General features: G+C 27.9%; 2 protein-coding genes across 2 annotated transcripts; one reads left to right on the forward strand and one right to left on the reverse strand.

The window, feature by feature from the left end:
* The first annotated feature begins 1,203 nt into the window (after positions 1-1,203).
* On the forward strand, positions 1,204-9,961 carry LOC101236514 (N-acetyllactosaminide beta-1,3-N-acetylglucosaminyltransferase 4). The gene is made up of 2 exons (XM_065793553.1): positions 1,204-2,133; positions 9,471-9,961. The coding sequence occupies exons 1-2, from the start codon at positions 1,302-1,304 to the stop codon at positions 9,668-9,670; spliced, it is 1,032 nt and encodes a 343-aa protein (XP_065649625.1). The 5' UTR covers positions 1,204-1,301; the 3' UTR covers positions 9,671-9,961.
* Positions 9,962-13,173: 3,212 nt separating this feature from the next.
* LOC101236602 (uncharacterized) lies at positions 13,174-14,192 on the reverse strand. The gene is made up of 2 exons (XM_065791947.1): positions 14,036-14,192; positions 13,174-13,577 (listed from the first exon to the last, which is right to left on the reverse strand). The coding sequence occupies exons 1-2, from the start codon at positions 14,108-14,110 to the stop codon at positions 13,293-13,295; spliced, it is 360 nt and encodes a 119-aa protein (XP_065648019.1). The 5' UTR covers positions 14,111-14,192; the 3' UTR covers positions 13,174-13,292.
* Positions 14,193-22,655: the final 8,463 nt, after the last annotated feature.

The raw sequence follows: 22,655 nt of genomic DNA on the forward strand, positions 1-22,655 counted from the left end.
ATAGCATAACCTATATTAAGTTGCATGCATTTTGTAAATGTGTACCCTGATACTCCATTTTAATATAGTTTTCTTGAATTTTCAATCTCTTTTTTTTCTTTCGGCGCGATCTAGGAAACTTTCTTACCTCCTCCTGTCTTAACTCCATGAACATCACCTTCTAATCTAATAGCTATAAGCAAAGCTTTACCGTATCATAGATGGTTTTCCTCGCCTAAGCTTTTATAAAGTTATAACAGTTTATAAAGTTAGCACAGTTGCATAAGAACTCCATGCAACATCTGTCTTGACAACACCTTATATAGTTTCCATGTTAGGGGATATCCAAAAAAAATAAAAATAAACTATTGCCGCCGAAGAAATTTGCAAATATGTACAATTCGCAACTGCAGAAAAGAATAAAAACACACTGAAGGCTGGTGTTAAAAAATGTTAAGCAGTGATGCTTAGAAAACCTAATAAAATGTTTCCTATTTTAGTTTAAATTGTAAGTTTTTATCTTACTCCGTTAAATTTAAAAAACTAAAAATTTAAAGAAATGCCTAATTTTAAAAATTTTATAAGTGTCGAATATTGGAACAAAAACGTCGATCTTAAGATGTTGACCTGTGTTCGACATTTTGATATTTTGGTGGCTATAATTCCTTTATTTATTATTCGACATCATTCACTCTAAGTGTATTGTAAAGAGCAACAATCCCTTTATACGATAAAATTTGAGATCGATCATTTATGAAATAACAAGTAAGAAATTATTATTTTTATGAGACTAGGTAAAAAAACGTCGATCATAAGGTGGTTTATTTTACATAAATAATAAAACATAAGTAATACATAGAAATATAAATTTATCGTTATTATACGTATAAATCACGTGAGTATAACAGGTAGATACATAAGATTCGTTGCACCTACAAAGTAATACACGAATAAAAATCTAATATACAAAGTAAATATTTATATATATAATTAAGATATTAGAACTCGTTAGTAGGAAATATAAGATATACCTAAAATAATGCATATGCTTAAAAAATAATTATATTTCGAACCACAAATTTTAATTTGAAGTTTTAATTAAAAAACTTTAATTTAAAATTTGCTTTCGCAAAACCCTCCACATTTTTTAAGTTGCTAGAACTCAGGTTAAAACAATATTAATTTTTAAGTAATTGGCTAAAACAAATACTTGTAGTTAAAAGCGTTGTTTGTTTTTTTATTATGAAGAGAAAGCGTGGTTATTTTGAATCCTTTTATAAAGGTTGTATTTTAAAAATTAAAACACAGTTAAGCGAATAAAAATGCGTAGTATTTCATGTGCAAAAGTGTCAAATAAAAAAATTTCGGTTTTTTTAATAGCAAGTATTTTTTTAATGAGCATTTTTTTTTATGGAACGATGTTAAAAAATACATTTTCGTTTATCTCTACAGACATAGAAAACAGTGATAAGAATCCTAGCACAACCTTAAATACGATAAATCTTGCAAAAGAGTCGGAAATACTTTCACATATAATTTTTGATTCTATTGAAACTGATTTGGAGTTAACTTACACAACAATTATTGTTATTTCTTCTCATGTGGATAACAGGAACAGAAGAAATATGATTCGAGAAACTTGGGGAAGTATATTTAATTGGGTTACTAATGAAAAGTATTTAATAGTATTTGTTGTTGCCAGAACAACAAACGCAAGAGCAATGATAGAAATAGCAGATGAAGCAAAAATACGAAGAGATATTTTATATTTAGATATATTTGAAGATTTCTATCTTTTGACTAAAAAGGTTATCATTGCGCTAACTTGGGCAAATAAAAAAATAAGTTTTAAAACACTTTTGAAAGGTGATGACGATACATATATGCACCTGGATAACATAATAAAGTTTGTTAAAAAAATTGATGTAACAGACGGATACTTTGGAAATAAAATAAGCAATGCGTATGTACAAAGAGAAGGAAAATACCAAGTCTCTAAGGAAGAACTCGAAAAAGATTTTTATAACCCATACTGCTCTGGTGGAGGATTTATATTAACCAACTCTAGTGTTCATAAAATGATATTATTATTTGATTTAAACAAAATATTTCGAATAGATGATGCTTTTATCGGTGAAATTGCATTTCAAGCAGGTATTTTTAATATATTTGTTTTAAATGTTTTAGTAGTATTTAGTATAATATTTCATAATTTTCATTAGGATAATGCAGAGCATAATGAGACAGGGAGACAAAATGAGATAGATTGCATTAACCATGATGCTAGTCCTAAAATTTATTGATTTAAGTTTTGTGCAAAGTGCAGTTGTGTTATAAAATCAATTGGTGTTAAAAAAATGTTTTTTGAAATAAAAAAATGACGAGGGAGACAACCATTTTATACCTCGGCTATTTGACATTTAAAACAAAAATTATAACAAAAAACTTTAAAACTTTGTTGTTATAATTTTTAATTTTTTGATTTCATGGAGTCTACAAGAACTTTATATTTAAAGTTTGTTTCTTGTTGTCATAATTAGGCATTTTTAATTTGCCGATTTCTAACTGTTTATTACAAGTAGGTAATGTAATTTTGTAAAGCACAAATTACATACTTACTAATTAATTACTTACAAAGAGCATTTATTGTAGTAATAGTAGTTACAACGTTATTACCTTATAACTCGCATAGTTAAAGCCATTTATTACCTTGAACTTATTACCTTATAACTCGCATAGTTACAGCCATATTGTATTATACGACTGGTGGCAGTGTGTCTGAACGTGTATGATAATGAAATGAAATAATAAAAAATTGCATAATGAAATTATGCAAGACTTGGCTAAAACACATAATTATCATCTGTTAACAGCCGTTCGATAATGCATTCGCGTAAATAAATTTCTTTATTCACACCCAGACCAGACGGAACAAGAAAAATACAAGAAATTCCGCAAGCTGAAATTGCCAACAAAACGAGAATTTTTTTCTCAAATTTTAATTTCTTTTTGTATTTGAAATATACAAAAATATTTTCTTTGGAAACATTGGATTAAGCACTAGACTAAAAACCAGTATTTTTGTTCGAATGAGAAAAGGACAAATAAAGTAAGTAATAAAATTAATAAAACAAACCGAATTTGGTTGCCAATTTACTTATTTTATTAATTTGGGAGTCAAAATCCCCGATCTACCATCAATGCAATTTTTCAGACGTTCGATGTGTTTGTATTGTCATAACTTTGGCTTTTCAACTTTGTCCTGAACGACGATTAGATAGCAAACCACTTTCACACACTCTAATATATCAATACACTGTGGATTATCATCAATAAAATGATCCACAATTGATTTTCCTTGATGAACTTGGATGAGATTCACAGTACTTGTACGCACGCTCATTTAAACCTAACTATTTTACTTTTAACATCTAATAAAAATACAAAGCAGTAAGAGACTTGGTGCCTAAAAAGAGAAAAAGAATCCATCAGACTACGCAAGCTGCATTTTACAAATTTAATTCATATCGTTAAAAGTTGCGGCGAACAGACGTGTTTTATTGCAAAGAATTTTTTTTTATGAAATTTTATAAGTTAATATTTGTTATCAATTAAATTATTAAATATTGCAGTTACCATTAGCGAAATAAGAAATATGTTTAGAGAAATGTTTGCTGAGTACAAGAAAGAGATAGAATTACTAATAAAACAACAAGACGAAAACGTTCTTAAACCCATTAGTGCAAATGCAAAGATAACGAGTAACAGACAACAAAAAGCAGAATTGAATATTATGGAGAGTATGGAAAAATTAAAAGACTCAAAATGAATGTAGTTGATATAAAAGAAAGCTTAAATTTTCACGAAGAACTCATTGAAAAAAAAGATTAAAAATAATATTGAATCTATCGAGAAAGAAAGAGTTTTGTAAAAACTCTTTCTATCTCGATAGATTCAGTATGTAGCTCACTAAAAATGTAGCACATAAAAATATTGAGATTGCCAACTTTAAAAAAAAAAGCTAAGAGAAATTGAAGATCGGTCATGAAGAAATAATCTCAGGATCAATGGACTGAAAGAAAACGAAAATGAAACTTGGACGGAAAGTGAAACAAAGGTGATCAAACTGTTTGAACAGACTTTAGGGGTAAAAAATGCTAAATTTGAACGAGCGCATCGCTGCAGATGCAAAGATGCAAAAAAGCCACATACAATCATGATAAAACTTTTAGATTACAAACATAAAGTAGCAGTTTTTAAAAATTTTTTTGAAATTAAAGGGGGAAAGTATTTTCATTAATGAAGATTTTTGCTATGAAACTAACGTAATAAGAAAAGACTTGAGAGAAAAAATGAAAACTGATAAGCAGCTGGGAAAATTTGCATATATATCGTATGATAAGCTAATTGTGCGCGATTGGGTATCAAAAAAACCGTGCCAAGAAAGCAGTAGTTAAGTTATATTGTTTTATTTGCAATTTTGTGTTTATACAAATGTCCTTTTTATTTTCTATTATTATTATTATTATTATTTTTTAGACAAAAACATATAAACAAAAAAAATGGAGGAAAGCCTAATAATTAAATTTTTTGATGAAAATATCATTCTCAGGGACGAGAATGACTTTGATAATTTTAATCAACAAATATTTGAAAGTCAATACTATGCAGTTTTCGAATCTTTCCAATACCTACAAAAAAAGAAAACTTTTTTTTCAATTTTAAACATTAATATTCGAAGTTTTAAAAAAAATTTTTGAAAACTTTAAGTTTTTGTCGGATGAATTAAAACATGACTTTAAAATTATTTGTCTTACGGAAACTTGGTGTAAGTGTGGTAAACAAATGCGCAATTTGAACTAATTAATTACAAATCAATTCACCAACCACGTAATTTTGGTATTGATGGGGCGTTAGTATTCTTATCCACAACTCAATTAATTATGGTTTACGTAACGATCTCTGTGTGAATGAAATAGATTGTGAATCATTATGTATTAAATTACAAAAAAAAAATACACAAAACATAATTGTAAACGCGACATATAGACCACCACCAGGTAATTTTAAAAAAATTTAAAACTCATCTTAAATCATTCATAACAGCATCAATAAAACGCGAGATCGTGTCTTTTTGGCTGGGGATCTAAACATTGACCTAAAAAAACATGCTTCAAATAATAATGTAAAAAATTTTACAAACACTCTTCTTCAAAATAACTAAATTCCAACAATAAACAAGCCAACTAGAGTGACTAACAACTCTTCTACACTTCTTGATAATATAATAACTAATAAGTTTCATAATAACCGTCTTAACACAGGAATAATCAAAACTGACTTATCAGATCATTTCCCAACATTCTTAGTTACTAATAACATAATAAATAACAACGTTTCTTCTAAAACTACCGCATTTAGTCGACAGATCAATGAATACTCTGTAAAACAGTTTCAAAACCTTTTAAGAAACAACGTTGATTGGAATCTGGTATTGCAATCAAATAATGTTAATAACTCATATGATCTATTTCTTAGTCAATTCTGCAAACAATATGAAACAACGTTTCCTGAAAAAAAAAATGATGGTGAACACAAAAACAGTTATGACTTAATGGATGTCTAATGGATTACTAAAATCCTCAAAAAGAAAACAAAAATTATATAATAAATACTTAAAAAAAAAACTTATAAAAACGAAATGATATATAAAAACTACAAAAATGTGTTCGAAAAAACAAAAAGAAACTCTAAAAAACTTTATTATGCAAAGCTATTAGACAAAGCAAGCGGAAACACCAAAAAAACCTGGAATGTAATTAAAGAAGTAATTGGCAAAAATAATTATGCGAGAAACGCTCAGCCAAAAAAAATAACAGTCGATGAAAAAAATATTTATGATAAATCAATTATCGCTGAAAAAATAAACAATTTTTTTATTAATGCTGATCCAAATTGGACATCAAAAATGCCTCTGAATTCGACTTCATTTGAGTCTTATTTAAAAAATCACGATAAATTTATGGATGAACCTAATCTTTAATTAATTGAATTGCGAACCGCCTTTTATAATCTTAAAACTAACAATAGTGCTGGATTTGATAAAATTAACGTAATGTTGTAAAATCTGTTTATGATATAATCGAACCTCTTTTGTTTCACTTCTTTAATCTTTCTTTTAAAACAGGTATTGTCCCGGAAAAATTATAAATTGCACGAATCTCACCGGTTTTTAAGACTGATGATGACTCTATTATTTCTAATTATAGACCTTTATCTATATTACCGTGTTTCTCAAATTGCTCAAAAGAGTTTTCATTGATCTGTCAAAGGCTTGTGATACTGTAAACCATAACATACTAATAAAAAAACCTGAATATTATGGAGTAAAAAATGATAACTTACGTTGGTTCAAAAGTTATTTGACCAATAGAAAGAAATTCATCCAATATGAGCAAAAACAAACAATTCCATATGTTGTAACTTGTGGTGTCCCCCAGGGCTCTATTTTAGGACCCTTATTATTCTTAGTATATATAAATGATTTAAATTTAGCAACAAACTTCTTAAATTGTATTCTTTTTGCAGATAACTCCAATCTTTTTTATTCCCACAGAGATATTAAAACACTTTTTGAAACAGCTAACGAAGAGTTGGTTAAGGTTAATGCATGGTTTATAAGTAATAAACTGTCTCTAAATGTGTGTAAAACCATATTTATTTTATTTCATAAAGTAAATAAATTAAAAAATATTCCCATTAAACTGCCTAATAACTAATAACGCTAACATTAAAAGAGAAACTTCAATTAACTTTTTGGGCGTTACGTTACGTTGGAGTGAACACATAAAAAGCATTGAGAAAAAAATATCAAAAAATATTGCCATTATATATAATTCTAAACCATTTCTAAATAATAAATCTTTAAAAAGTTTATATTTTTCTTTCATTCATTGTTATTTGATTTATTGTAATATTGCATGGGCAAGTACAAATCATACAAAATTAAAATAATTGTACAGTAAACAAAAACATGCGTGCACAATATTATTTGGAGCTGATAAAACTGTACCATGTGAGCCTCTTCTGCGTATACTAGGCGCATTAAACGTTTATAAAATCAACTTACACCAAGTTTTAATGTTCATGTATAAAATAAAGATGGAACTATCTCCTAAAATATTTCAGTCCTATTATGAAAAAGTAGTGCGTAAATACCCGACAAAATTTTCAGATAATAACTACATTGTACCTAAATATAATTCAAAATAAATTACATATTCAATTCAATATCGTGAACCTTATTTGTGGAAAAAGTTCCCTAATATTGCAAATACAAAAAAAGTTAATTTACAACAGTTTAAAAATAAATTGAAACAGGTGTTATTACCTATAGATTTTAACATATCCGATTTTAAATGCTTCTTTTAAACTCAATTATATAAAATAAGTCTCAGAATTTATCAACTTTTTTTTTCATTAATTCAGTTATGATGTTTCCTCTAAACTTAATAGTTATTGTTGAAATCTAATCTGAGTTCTTGAATTTTTTTTTTTTTTTTACTATTAATGAATTGTTATTTATTTTACTTTTATTCAAATTGGTTTTAAAATATACATAAATATTACGGTTTTTGTAAATTTAGTACTTTTTTATTTTTTAATTTTTCGTTCTTTATTTAAATACTACTTTATTTCAAATTGTTATATAATTTTATTTTCATATTTTTCAAAAACAATCTGCTCCTTTGTATTCTATCTGTCAAAGAGACAGATAGAATACGCTTCAGTTTTTTTCGGTCTCTTAGCAGTTGTAACAGTTAAAAGATGAATGCGCTGAATTTTTTCCTAAATTAGACAACAAATTCGTAGTAGAGTGGGATGAATTTTATTGATATTACATCAAATTTATCCAATAAATATTTTTTTAAATTTGTTTGAAATATAAAAGTATTTTTTTATTCTATGTGAGTCCTTTGAAATTACAGTAAAGGCTTGTAACGTGAACGCGTAATTACAGCCAAATTTTTCCTCATTTGTTCTTATCAAATTTTTACCGTGTTATGGTTGTTGTGTCAATTGTAACGGTGTTACAGCGGTAAAATTCACCTTGTTGTGTGCAAAACTAAAATTTTTGTATTTTAGAAAGTTTCTTCGAAGCACTAGAAATGTCAAAATTAAGATATAAACAATAAAGCATCTGAAACAAGGTTTTTTTTTGTTCATAATCACTTATTGTACATTAAATATTTTTAGCACAACTTGAAAAGATAAAGAAAAATTAACGATTCATTAATAAATAGAAGTAAAACAAGGTGCACTTTGTAATTAGTATGGTCATTCGTACTTAATGTGGTCGCTCGAACTGATGTCTCGAGATCAGTAAAGAACTACTTCATAAGTGCATAAACAGCTTGAGTTCAGTAAAGTACTACTTCATAATTGCATTAATGTATCCCGAGCTCAGTGAAGAACTACTTCATAATTGCATTAATTTTGATAACTTTTTTCCATTTGTACAAGAAATAGCTTACTATAGCCTTGAACCTAAAGAACATATTCAAAAATTATTACATAATGCAAAAGTTAGCTGTCAACGGTGTCAGACTTTGGTCTTAAATGTCAAAACGAATTTTTTAATATTATTGAAAAATATGAGCAGCTAACTAATAAAATCAAAGCGCAAATTACCTATCAATTTTACCAGAAAAGAAATAAGTGCAAACCAAGAAGTTATAAATGTGCACCTTTATCACCACGCAGCATCATAATACTCTGGTCATATCAATTATGGCAGTGGTGTTCAAGATTATTTAAAATATACTCTGTGAATGTGTCTTTACATGCGAATAAAAAAAAAACTGCCTTGTTTCTTTATGCACTCACCAACTAGAACTTATATTTTAACTTTTTCCCAGCAAGCACACAACGTTGAAACAACGTTGAATTAACGTTGATCAACGTCGATCAACGTTATTTCAACGTTGTTTCAACGTTGTGTGCTTGCTGGGTTATCTCTTCGTTTCCTTTGTTATCATATATCATAGAGAGTTTTAAAAATTATTGTTAGCGGGCCTAAATGATACCTTTTCTTAACAGCATTATTTTTAGATAAGAGTACAATTAAAGAAAGGAAATCTTAATTTTTTTTTTATAATCTGCTATAATGAGATAACTGTATTTTAGGATTCAAAATGTATAAAATAAATTTTTCAAACTTATTACGTAAATTTAAAAATTTAAATTTAAAAACTTATTATTAAAATTTAAAATTTAAATAAGAATACAATTTAAAAAAAAAGTTTACTCATTTTAAAAATAATTTTTTTTTTCAACACCCATTTTTAAACTAAATTTTAACCACTTTTCAGCTAAATTTATTCATTTTCTTTTTTTGTGTTGATTCATTTTTAATTTTGGAAAATAATTTAACAATTAAAATAATTGTGCATAAATTGCATCATTAAAAGTGATAACATTTGTTTTATTAGGTATAACCGTTACTCAAGCAGATGGATTTTTCATGTACAACTCTGGCTGTAAATACGAGAAAAATGTTATTGTTTCTCATCCAAATAAAGACCCAGAATGCAACAATTTTCTATTGAAAAGATCTTTAATTGACAATGGGAAACTCTTGAGAGATTTTAAATTGGAAAATCAATCATGCTTTTGTAAAAATGCTTGCTAAATTACGCTTGGCAAAACACTGAATAAAGAAAGACAAAAACAATTTTCTAATATCGGAAAGATTTTTTTAAATGAAAAATCTATCATACGAACTGTTTATCAATAATATAATAGTAATATTATTGATAACAATGTTAATGAGCATAACGATATGTGATATATTATTGGCAACAAATGAGCACGTGAGTGATATGTGATATATTATTGGTAACAAATGAGCACGTGAACAATATGTGAACTAGAAGTAATTAAAAGTTTTAAAATTGAAATAAAATGGGCGCGAGCAATATTCTTTGATGTTTAATATTTTACCTATTAAGTCGTTGTGTAAACAATAAACTCATGTTCATGCTTATATCAAAAAAGATCTTTATCACACCAAATACCAAAAGCTTGACCAAAACCTGTAGTAATTAGAGCCTAGGAATAAAAATACCGAAAATATTTTGCAATATAATTTATTATTCTTACACTGTATAATATGCTATACAGTATATTACTTTTGTCAGGATATTTTTGAAGTATTAACTAACTATTATATATAGCTTCCTTATTTCTCACGCATATTAAACAACTTTTAAACATGAAGAAATTATAAAATAAAGTAAAACTTGTAGATTAATATAAATTTAGTATAGTAAAAGATAGCCGTAGTACAGTAGTTAGTGTCCTGTATATAATCAACATTGATAGGAAAGCGTAAATTTCCTAATTTACTAACTCAAGTTTCAAAATTTGTGAGCACGTACATCCATGTATGGGATGCAAGCTTGAAAAAAACGTGTTCAGATCCTTGATGTCAATCAGGTTGCGTGTTTTATTCCGCTGCACCATTTCCATAAGTTGAACTAAATTTTTGAATTGAACCGTTTTAATAAAAAAAGGGATAGTATATTAGGCAATCAATGTCAGGTTAAAAGTTACCGTTGCAATTCCATGCAACTACTCATTTGCAATTCTTGTCCTCAAAAAAAGCTGTGAAATCATAATTCATTATTTTATTATTAATACTAATTGCAATTGCTCTGCCTAGCAACCTAATTGCTTTGCCTAGCAGCCTAACTATTAAACTTAAACTATCAACCCAGATCTACCAAATGAACATTAGTTTTCTTTTGTGTTTTTGATTTCTTCTGACAAGTTTATAATTGGTTGTAAATTGTGTTTAAATGTAAATCTGAGAAGTTTTTCATACAGCTTAACCAAAAAAGAATCACTTCAGTTCATAGTGTTCAAAAATGCTTGAAAATGCGAATTAATTCATTTTTCTGTTTTTTTAAAAAAATTTTAAACACTTTGTGCAGTTTTCTCACCCTGGTTGATTGACTTTCGAATTATTTTTTCCAGGGTTGTGCCTAGTTGAGAAGCAGCCTTAGTAATTGCATCAAATTCAAATTCTTGGTCAATTTTCGCACTTTTTGGTGTGCTATTTCTTTTTTTGTTTAATCGCCTAATTTTTCTTCTAACCTTTTGCTTTTTGATTGGCAGCAAACAGTAGTTGTAGTTTTTGTATCTTGCATAGACGTGAGAAAGGAAGGAGTTAATCTTTTCGAAAATCTTTTTTTTCAAAAAAGCCATTAGTTTTGGATATTTAAAACTTACCTTTGGTTCACGATGGGATGCCTCTAATAACAATAACAATAAAGATTCTTAGTTCGACTCATTTAAGCACTAAAAAACGCCAAATCAAATTTTATGAAAAATTATTCACTTCTTTTAATATCTAGTTAAGACCCGAAATGGTACTGTGTGCTTAAAATATTATTTTCATTGATTGGTAATTTTACAACTTTTCAACTTTATCATTTTGTAGCTAAAAATTCCAGCTTTCCGATGAGTCCTTATATTTTTTTGTATTTATTTTGTATTTTTTTGTATGATATTTTAATCAAAAGTTATATGAGTTTAACTTTTGCTTCATTTTTTGTTATTTCGAAAAAATTTTACCGAAAATTTAAAAAAAAGCGTGGCATTTTTTGTGCATTTGCGCGCCAATAGAACAAGCTGTTTTAGCACCAAAAGGGGGATGAAGGAGGATTTTTTTTATCAAAAATGTAAACAGGTTCCAAATCAATACTTCGAAAGTAATTTTGACTTGAACAAAGAGCAGAAATTAAAATTTTATGTACTAAATAAAAAAAAAAAAACTAGAGCCTTTTGAAGCCATTCTGACATATATTACAAAAGAATTTGGATTCGTTTTCTCTTGAAAGCCTGAATTCTTGAATAATGTATCTTGCTAAAAATCTTAAATGTTTTCAAATAGACTCAAAATATTTGTACTCAAACAGTATTTAAGATTCAATAGTAATAAAGATTTAAAGATTAAGAAAATAATCTTGATACTTTCCAATTTACATATAGTTTGTCTCTACCGGACTTCTTTTGATATGATAAAATTTAATACTTCAGAGACCTACAGAGAAATAATGTTGTACCTTCTTAGAGGTTTAAAAAATATTTTGGAATTGAAACCGAGAAGGTTAATTAAAAACAGCAATTTTAAATTAATTCACATTTTCAGACATTTCTGACCACTATGCAGTTATCTATTTTTGAGCAGAAAAAAGTTATCAGAGTTTGAACAGAAAAAAGTTATACAAATAAATTAAATTTTTGAATAAATAAATTAAGTTCAAATACATATCCTTTTAACTTATCCAAAAATAGTTTTTAAATCAGTCTAAAGCCATATTTCTAAAACAAACCACGAAAAAGTTTCTATGGTAACCCTTTCCCCCATAAGAAAACATTAACAAGAGTCTTTTGAAAAGCAAACAGATATACGTGCAATTAACAGTTTTTTTATAATAATAATATATATAAAAAAAAAAATTTAGCCTTTCAAAATTTTGCTTTACTTCTTAATGAAAGCTGGCAGTTTGCACAACAAAAAACTGTGAACCACTTTTCATTTTAAAAAGATTTAATTTCATCATCTCTTAAACATCAATAATAAAATAGGCTCTCAAAAAAGCTGTGGCGCATGCTATTGGACCGCTGGCTCAAAATAAAATTGAGAATACAGGCTACTAGTTCAGAAAAAAGGTGGATACCATGCCAATCAGCTCTAGCTCAATGATTAACTACAATTTTTCCTTTTTGAAAAAAGTAAAACAAGTTTTACATAATACAAAACCTATATATATACAATTGGCAATTACACAAAACAATGCAGTTCAATGAAAAGTTTATACAATATTATAATTATACAACGCTATAATAAAACACACAAAAGTTGTCATAAATGATTTAGGAGGAGAGATAAATGTAAAAATTAAAAGTAAACGGGTGAGGGAGGTTTATATAAAACGAGGTTTATATAAAACGTACAAAAAAATTTAAGTTTTTTAAATTACTTTTAAAAATAATTTTTCAAAAGCAAAGGCAATAAAAACAAATGTTCACAAATAAAATCATGAAGTTGTAGCCTATAATAGTCTCTACAGCTTAAAATATTTTAATATTCCTAAACAATATATAAGCAATATCTAAACAATACTATAAGTAATCAAAATATTTATTTTATACTTTTTGTAAAGTATTTGAGAGAGGAAACACAGAATGCAAGCAAGATACATTAAAGTATTTCACTGAGAAAACACAGAATACAATAAAGTAACTCATTCAATTTCAGAAGTCGCCGTTTCTATTGTAGGTTGATTCTCTAATTGAGGTTTGTCTACACTCAATGTTTTTTTCATAATTCTAGTTCGTATTCGCGAGGGATCAATATGCTCGTATTGTCTGGAACCTCTGCGATTTATACAGTATTCATCAAAATCAGGCCCTTGACTTTCGATTCTTCTGTTTACGAGATTACGTAATCGTTGAACAACATCTTCTTTTTCGACGCTAAGCCCATTAATTGTTCGACTTTGGTTTTCAGTTAATCCTTTTAATCTTTTCTGTATATAGTTATAAAAGTTAGACGATAAAAAAAATTAAAAAAAAATTAATATATGTATATATATATATATATATATATATATATATATATATATATATATATATATATATATATATATATATATATATATACATATATATATATATATATATATATATATATATATATATATATATATACATATATATATATGTATATATATATATATATGTAACGTATGTAATGTATGTATGTAATTTATGTTACGTATGTAATGTATGTAAATATGTACGTAATGTATGTAAATGTTAAACGACAAAATTTGTTATGTTAAAGTAAGCGATACTAATTATAGTCATTTATTGTAATAACTTTAACGCTAATATGTTGGTTTGCATTCGAAAAATAATTGTATAACAACAACAATATTATCATTAAATGTAGTCGTTTTAACGTTAACCAAAATAAATAACCTACGTATGAAGATATTATATCTTCTAGACAAGATTTTGTGCTCTCCGGATGGTCCAAGGATTCAGCAACATGACCCATTGCTTAATCTGTAAATCACACGTTAAAGACTAAAAATTTATCTGGGAAAAATTTAAAATTTTTAAAAATAGCAAAAGTCGTTATTTTAATATAAAAGTAAACATAAAATTGTTAAGTGGATATTAAAAGATGTTCAACTTGGCGTGGACACTTCCTGACTAAGCTCCCAATAAAACTGATTTCAATTTCTTCTCATATTACAAAAGTGTTTATATTTTATTAATAAATTAATAGTTTTCTTTATTCAAAAAATAAATAAAAAATAAATAATAAGTAAACCAATTAAATATATAAGTGAAAAAATAAGCAAATATGTAAGTAAAAACCATTTAGAAAAAAAGAAAATCATTAAATAAGTACTCACCATTTATAAGTAATTTATTATACTTATAAGTACTCACCATTTGCTTTTTATCTGTTTGCATTCAAAAGTACTGTAGCCGTATTCTCATGTCTCTGACTTAACTGAGCATTGGTTAAATTTTTTTTTAACAGAGGTATTATTCAGGGGTGGCTCTGGGAATAAAATGAAGGGGAGGGGCGAATCCTTAAAAAGTACCGGTTTTCCTTAGGCAAAAAAATCGACTATGACTTGAAAATAGCCTTTTTTGGGGGGAGGGGTACAATACACCCACCCCAACCTTTGTAAAATACTCCCTAGTTTTATTCTAACACGTCTTGATTTCTATACTCATTTTTTTTTAAAGTGAAACTGAACTGTTGATTGGGTTTTTACCCGTTTTTAATGTATATTTAGTTTTGTTGTATATTAGTATATCTAATGTATATTTAGTTGAATTTGATTACATACAATGTACTTATTGTTTGTTTAGTTTAAAAAGTTTTGAGTACTTACTTAAAACATTAATTGATTGCATTGATTTTTGACGTAACACTCAGTTAAATTTGTAAAAGTTTAAACAAAGTTTGAGAGACGCAGGTTTTAAAAACTTATTTAAGTTATACTTAAACATGACTTTTTTCACAATATTTTGACGTCATAACGTATCTTCTAATACAATATTAAACTTGACTTATATAATAAGCCAAGTTTAAATTTTGTTCTTGAACAAAAGCTCTGTGACTGGCAAGAGAAAGTATGATCGGTTAACTTCTTGAACAAGAATTCTTACAAAAAAGTATGATTGCTTCAAAGTTGAAGAATGAAGAACTTGAACCAGAAAGTGTAATTGGTCTAAACTTGAAGAATGATTGATGTTTTTAGAAATCTGTCATCAAACATTTGTCTAAAACATGAGTTAACGCTTTTAAAGAAACACAGCCTAAAGCTTGAAATTGACAGATTTTTCAGAATTCTTTTAAATTTTTTTAACAAATTATTGCACTCCCCGAAAATTGATCTCTATGAAAAAATTGCATCTGGAAATTCTAGTCAACACTATAGAAGTTTCTTAAACAGGTGATTTTCAACCTTAACAAAAGAAATAAAACTCAATTGGCGGTATCAAATCTAAGAGAAGTTAAAAGTCTCAAGCCAAGATTTAAAAAAGTTCAATTATTTTGTAGCGCTCCCGTGAGTTTTGATGAACTTTGCAGCAGTAATCTTGTTGCTACTTGTTGCTACTTGTTGATACTTGCTGTAATTTGTCTTTAGATTTCTAAGTGTTCTTAACACTCCTCCGGTGAAATAATTTTCAAGTCACACAACATTAGAGATGTTTGCTTAAATTTAGTTTAATTCGAAAATGTTGGCAACTCTAAGGTTAGATATAAATATAAACTTGACATTTTCCTGTTGATCAAATACAGGCTTAAAACCTTTTAAGAATTCTGAAACATTTTCTGCAATGGCATTGATTGACATTCTTAAGCAAAAAAAAACAATTTTATTATTAGTTTATTAAATTCACTTTATATATCAGACGTTTATTTACGTTATTACTAAATTAACGTTTAAAGGTTTTACATTAGACATTATATATATATATATATATATATATATATATATATATATATATATATATATATATATATATATATATACATATATATATATATATAAATATATATGTAAATATATATATATATATATTTATATATATATATATATATATATATATATATATATATATATATATATATATATATATATATATATATATATATACTTATAATTAAATTTTAGAAAAAACAACTTTTAATGGAATATAAAAGTTTCATGCCTATCGGCAATCATCAGCCATGAAGTACCTTCATAGGTACTTCATGGCTGATGATTGCCGATAGGCATGAAACTTTAAGTTCCATTAAAAGTTGTTTTTTCTAAAATTTAATTATAAGTATAAAACGCTCTGTTTTTGAAAAAATATATATTTTCTTAAATATTGAGCACTCTACAACAATCAAGAGTTTAGTATTTTTTATACTAAATCATACAACAGCAATATATATATATATATATATATATATATATATATATATATATATATATATATATATATATACACATACATACATAAATATATATATACATATACAATATAATATATATAATACATATAAATATAAATATAAAATACACATAAATATATATACATATACACATACATACATTGGACTTATTACTATTATATATACATATATTACAATATATATACATATACACATACATACATACATACATACATACATACATACATACATACATACATACATACATACATACATACATACATACATACATACATACATACATACATACATACATACATACATACATACATACATACATACATACATACATACATACATACATACATACATACATACATACATACATACATACATACATACATACATACATACATACATTACTTATCTACAATGATAATTCTATTTCAAATTTGTCTTCTTATGCTATACTAGATAATAACACTAAGGGTCACTTTAGTATTACTTTGGAGAACCTTAGTTTCAGAACCTCTATCTGAAAACGAATCTCAATTGTTTAGTTACAACAAAGGTGATTTTAATTCAATATCAAACTTTATTGGGATATTTTATTTCTACACAAAAATGCGGATCAAATGTTCAATATATTAATTTCTTATTATCGTACTGCATGTGAATTTTTATCCCCAAGATTAAAAAAACATAAAAAAAGTATGATCCTTGGGTTACTTCACATATTAAAAGCTTAATCCGAGCAAAAAAATTGGCTTAGCATATCAACTGCTCAACTAAATGGAAGAATAAAGATCTCAAAACAAATAACCATGTCTTAATCGTTTCGTCAAAGCTGAATATTTAAAGCAAAAATATTACATGAAAAAGAAATAATATAAAAATCTCAGAACAACCCAAAAATCGTCTACAAATACATTACCAACCAGCTAAAAATTAAAGATAAAATTCGTTCTTTCAAAAATGCCTCAGGGAAAATAACTGAAATTCTTCCCGATATATTTAAACTTCTGAACTCTCAATTAATATCTATGATTACTCTTGAATGCTCTGAAAATTTTCATTGTTAAATAAAAGTGATGTTAAACCTAAATGCAATTATAATAACAACTTGGATTTTTCTATTGCAGACATTATTAATGAACTTACTGATCTAAACTGTTAAAAATCTTTCAGATATGACGGCTTGCATCCTTTAATACTTAAGATATGTGTCGAAAGCTTTGCAATTCCGGTTTAATCTGTTCAACGCAAAGCAACAAACTGGGCTTTAAGCTTGAGACATCTTCAAAACTACGAAAGACTAAAAAGACTAAATGTACCATTACTTGAGTTTCGACGCCTACGATGCAATCTTATCCAAATCTTTAAACTAATACATCGATTTGATTAATTAATAATGTTTATCAACCAAAGTTTATTAACTCCTTGTCACGTGGTCACCATCTTAAAATAAGGCGTGAATATGTTCTAAACTATCTTTCAAGACACAGACAGCTATATAATATATCAGCAAAATACTGGAACGAACTACCTGAGCAAGTAACTTTCTGCTCAACTGCACATTCCTTTAAAATTAGACTAGATCACTGGTTGGGGATAAAATTCGGAACGAATATTTATAAAACTGGTTATTTATAGTGAGGTGCTTTCCCTGCACGCTGTATGTATATATTGTATGTATATTTTACGGCTGCGACTATAATAATAATGAATTTTTTGTTCAATAAAAACGTTCCGAATGAATAGAAAAGTTAGTTTGCATCTGTCATACTGCGATATGACATTCCAAAGTCAGATTATTTCAAAAACAACAACAACTCATTAATTTGAGTAGTAAAAAAGATTAGAATTAAAAAGAGAGTTTTAAATGATCCACCATGTTTATCATCACTTGAATTCACATGTGATGTTTGATAGAACAAAGAGTTAAAAACTTTTCTTTTTTTTTTGCCGCTAAAAATAATTTTCGTATTTGTAATATATACAATTTCCTAGTTTCGTGAAAAATACAGTTCATATCAAAGCAATTATTTCTTGTTTCGTAAAAACAGGTACGAAACACAATAAGGTTTAACTTTTTACCGAAATGAAACTGTAAAAAACGAGTCAAACAAGAAATTTCTGAGTTTTATGAGAAATACTAATACTTTTACGACAGATGGAGTTGGTATAAAAAAAAGGAATTTACTTTTAAATAGTACCAAAGCTTATAAATAGTTAAGCTGGCTTTTTCGATTTTTACGAGAAATTAATATATAATAAGACTTACTAAATTTACATTGAATTCCTCTAATTCACTAAATTCATGTTGATATATTAGAATTACTCTAATAAACTAAATTCATTTTGATATATAGTAAATATATTTCACGATAAATTTAAAATTTTACAGTAATATTTTTAGTTTACGAAATAAAAAAGAAAAACAATTCAATTTTTGTATCAATACTTATTTATTAGTTTTACTTTAACAAAAAATAATATTTTTTTAAAAAATTTTGAAAAAGATTCTGAACCAATGTCAGTTTTCTGTAATGAGGAATTTCTAAATTTACTCTTGGAAAATTTTTCCTTTTTATATAGAGTACCTGACAATGCTGGTGTTAGTAAGAGCTGAGTTTCCTTTTCGGATAGTTCTTCCACAGTTTTCTTCATTTTTCTTTTGATTCTTGAATATGTTTGTGTTGAAGGTAATGAAAAAGAGCATGTGAGGAAGGATAAGATCATAATTGACTTTGATTAAAGTCAGTCTTTGCTGTCTGAGATTGTGTCTTTTATCACTCATAATTTCACCGCTAGCGCTAAACACTCTCTCACTACAGCTTGATGCAGTTGAAATACAGAGCGCATTTTTAGCCAACTGTGCTAACAATGGCAAAGAAGCATGTTTCTTCCGCCATTTCAGCACATCAACTTTATGAATTTCCTCAACACGAGACAACGTGGAGAGATTCAAACTCCCTTTTAAATTCCGCTGCATTTTGGCTAATGGTATGGTCATTATCATCCTGTTCAATCTCTACATTTTGTAAATTGTCGTATTCACCTAGTAATCAAAAATGCTTCCGACAATGGATGATTTTTAATGACTTTCCTGGTAAATTCTTCCAAGATACATTGTCTAAGTATATATCCTGAAACCGTTAACGATAACTGTTAAATTTAGTCTTTTAACGAATAACGAATTATAATGAATGGTTTTTCACCAAGAAATAAAACTTATTACCTCTAAAATAAGGTTTCCCAAGGCATAGCGTTGATTGTATTTTCCATGTTCATTGAATTTCGTGGTATTGTGTAAATGCATTTTACGTGTGCAAAAACGGAATACATATTTTGTATGTATATTTGGTATACCACCATAATCAAATGATGTACCATGTTTTATGTTTATTAGTTTTTGATAGTCTATTCTGCTAAAATGTCTACAACATTGATGTTAGTATAATCGTTAACAAAGTTGTTTGTTTTTGGCAAATATCCGTTACCTACCGTTAAAACAGTTTTGAATTGTTTGTTGAATACCGAAATAGTTGATACTAGTAATTAAGTTGCTGTTGGGTTTTAAAGGATAAACTTTTTTTGGATTATGTAAAATTTTATTTGCTTACTAATTTTATTGTTTTTGACAAGTTTGAGTCCCACATTATTGCGGTGTGAAAGTAATTTTTTTACATTTAGACGCGTACCCAGTGCCAGTTTAACCAACAGACATACTGGACACGTACCGGGAGGCCACGGAGTTTAAGGGGCCATAGTTCAAGGGGGTCATCTAAGTGAACTTTTGAGAGATATATAATTCGAAAAAAAAATTATTATTGACCTTTATTCTTGAGGATTATCATTCCGCGGATAAGACGAAAAACTAGGACCGATACGCAACGGAAACTTTATTGAATGTATTGAGCAGTTAGTAAAACTTGATCATTTCCTCGCCAAACACTTGATAACTCATGGAAACAAAGGAAAGGGTTGTATATTGTACTTATCTAAAGACATTTGCGAAGAACTCATATACTTAGTAGCTGCCGAGATTATAGAATATATAGGTAACATGATCATCCTTAAGTAAGTTGTTATAGTATTAATTTTTTTTATTTATTTCAAACATAACTTCTTAGTTAGCAAAATCAAGTTTGCGAAATATTTCTCAATCATTGTTGATTCTACTCCCGATGTGTACAAAACGGAAAACCAGTAAGGCAGTTCTTAGCATTCTTTCCCATGCATAACCATTTTACAGTTTCCATGCTTGAAATTGTTTTGAAAAAGTTAGATTAGTATGTGATCAACATTCAAAATTGTCGTGGCCGGTCATACAATTATGCCAGCATTCTGTCTGGAATCTACTTTTTACAAGCAAGAATTAAAGTGATCAACGTTCTCGCCGAATACACTCCATTTACTGCTTACTATTTGAACCTCGTAGGAGTGAGTGCCGCGGAATCCAACGCAGCTGCTGTTAATTTCTTTAGCTTTCTTCATGAAACTTCTTTTCTGCATCAACGCATCAATGTCTTAAATTCAAAGCTCCTTGTATCAACGCATCTAAAGTCAAAGTTCCTTGCTGGAATACGTGTTGAAGTACCCTAGACTCTAACACAAACTCGTCGGTCAGCTCACGCTGATGCTTGCTTAGCCATTGAAAAGGGTTATTTTATTTACAAGGTGATTAAGAATTATTTAGAAAATCAAATAAAACATTTTTTTTGTGATTGTGCATACTTATAAACAAATATTTTCTATATATAGGCTTTTCTTAATCTTAACGACGATCAGAAAGCAAAACCAAGAGCAAAAGCCTTTGGACTTTAGACCAAAATAGAACAATTTAAGACCGCTATTTTAATAACCATTTGGAACAGAATCATGGAAAGGTTCAACAAAGTTAACATGAAACTGCAGTTCGTAAAGCTTGATTTAGGTATAGTTGAAGAACTGTACAACTCCATGCAGCATTACGTGCAGCAAGTTCGCTCCAGTTTCGAGCAATATGAAAAGGAAGTCGTGTCTTTGGTCAACACGGATGAATATTTCTATGTTCAAAGGCTCCTAAGAGCAAGTAAGAGGTATAATAATAATGAAATTAAGAGTGTGGAAACTACAGTGTTTACTCGGCAATCTAAAATGATTGCCAACGTTAATGAGATCACGGAAAAACTAATAAGAAGTCTAGATAAAAAAAAGAAAGTCTATTCTGGATTTAATTCTCTGTTTGGTTTTCTTGCCAATCTCCACAGCATGGATATCTCGGAGATTACTTGCAGTGCACAAAAACTTGTTGACCGGTATCCTATTGATCTTAACTTTCACTTGTTGAACGAATGTCTTTTAGCTTTAGCCCAACAGTCTTTTAGCTTTAGCCCTGTTGCGCTAATCAAATTGTCATAGACGTAAATTGTTTGGATCGGCTGCTTATATAAAACAATTAATGTCCCCCTTAAGAATATCTGTAAAGAGCGTGTTCATCGGAGCCTTGCTCTCTTGGAACAACCTATCATACAACAACGGGTTCGAGCAACTCTTCTACTACTAGCTGTGATCTACAATATCTTCTTTGTGTTTATCGCATATTTCTATATACTTATTTATTATAATAAATCGAACTCGTTTTACAATACGACTCTTGCGTAAAACAACAAGCGACATTGGTACGGAAGGAGGTATGAACTTCTTGTTAAATGCTCTCCCGCGGTGCTATGTGATAAGACTGTAAGGACTTCTGGGAGCACCTAAAGTAACTACAAAAAAAAAAGTCTTCATTTTGGAGTTTTTTTTCAGGAACGTCTTTCAGATTTTTTTATTGTTCAAATAGAAAACCGGGTATTGGATTTCATCAACCTAAAAGATATCATATCTGCATTTGTAAGGTTAAAATGCATATAAAAGGTGTTTTAAAATCTATACTAATCGCAGGGTGTTTTTTATAATAAATAACGCGAGATGCTTGTTTAAATACAAAAGAAAATACATTAAAAGCGATTGCGCAACAATTACAAAGATTTTTTTATTTTAAACCGCTGTTAAATCTGAATACTAATAGAACAACATGGGGCCAGTAGGCCTAAAATGCCGGGAGGCCAAGAAGTACTTAACTCAGCCTGTGCGTACCTAATAT

Source organism: Hydra vulgaris, chromosome 03 (assembly GCF_038396675.1).
Source record: "Hydra vulgaris chromosome 03, alternate assembly HydraT2T_AEP".
Classification (NCBI taxonomy): domain Eukaryota; kingdom Metazoa; phylum Cnidaria; class Hydrozoa; order Anthoathecata; family Hydridae; genus Hydra; species Hydra vulgaris.

Coding starts and splice junctions, on each gene's coding strand:
- LOC101236514 (XM_065793553.1), top strand. CDS start 1,302: ATGCGTAGTATTTCATGTGCAAAAGTGTCAAATAAAAAAATTTCGGTT. Junction 2,134..9,470: donor TGAAATTGCATTTCAAGCAG/GTATTTTTAATA, acceptor TTGTTTTATTAG/GTATAACCGTTACTCAAGCA.
- LOC101236602 (XM_065791947.1), bottom strand. CDS start 14,110: ATGGGTCATGTTGCTGAATCCTTGGACCATCCGGAGAGCACAAAATCT. Junction 13,578..14,035: donor AAGATATAATATCTTCATAC/GTAGGTTATTTA, acceptor AACTATATACAG/AAAAGATTAAAAGGATTAAC.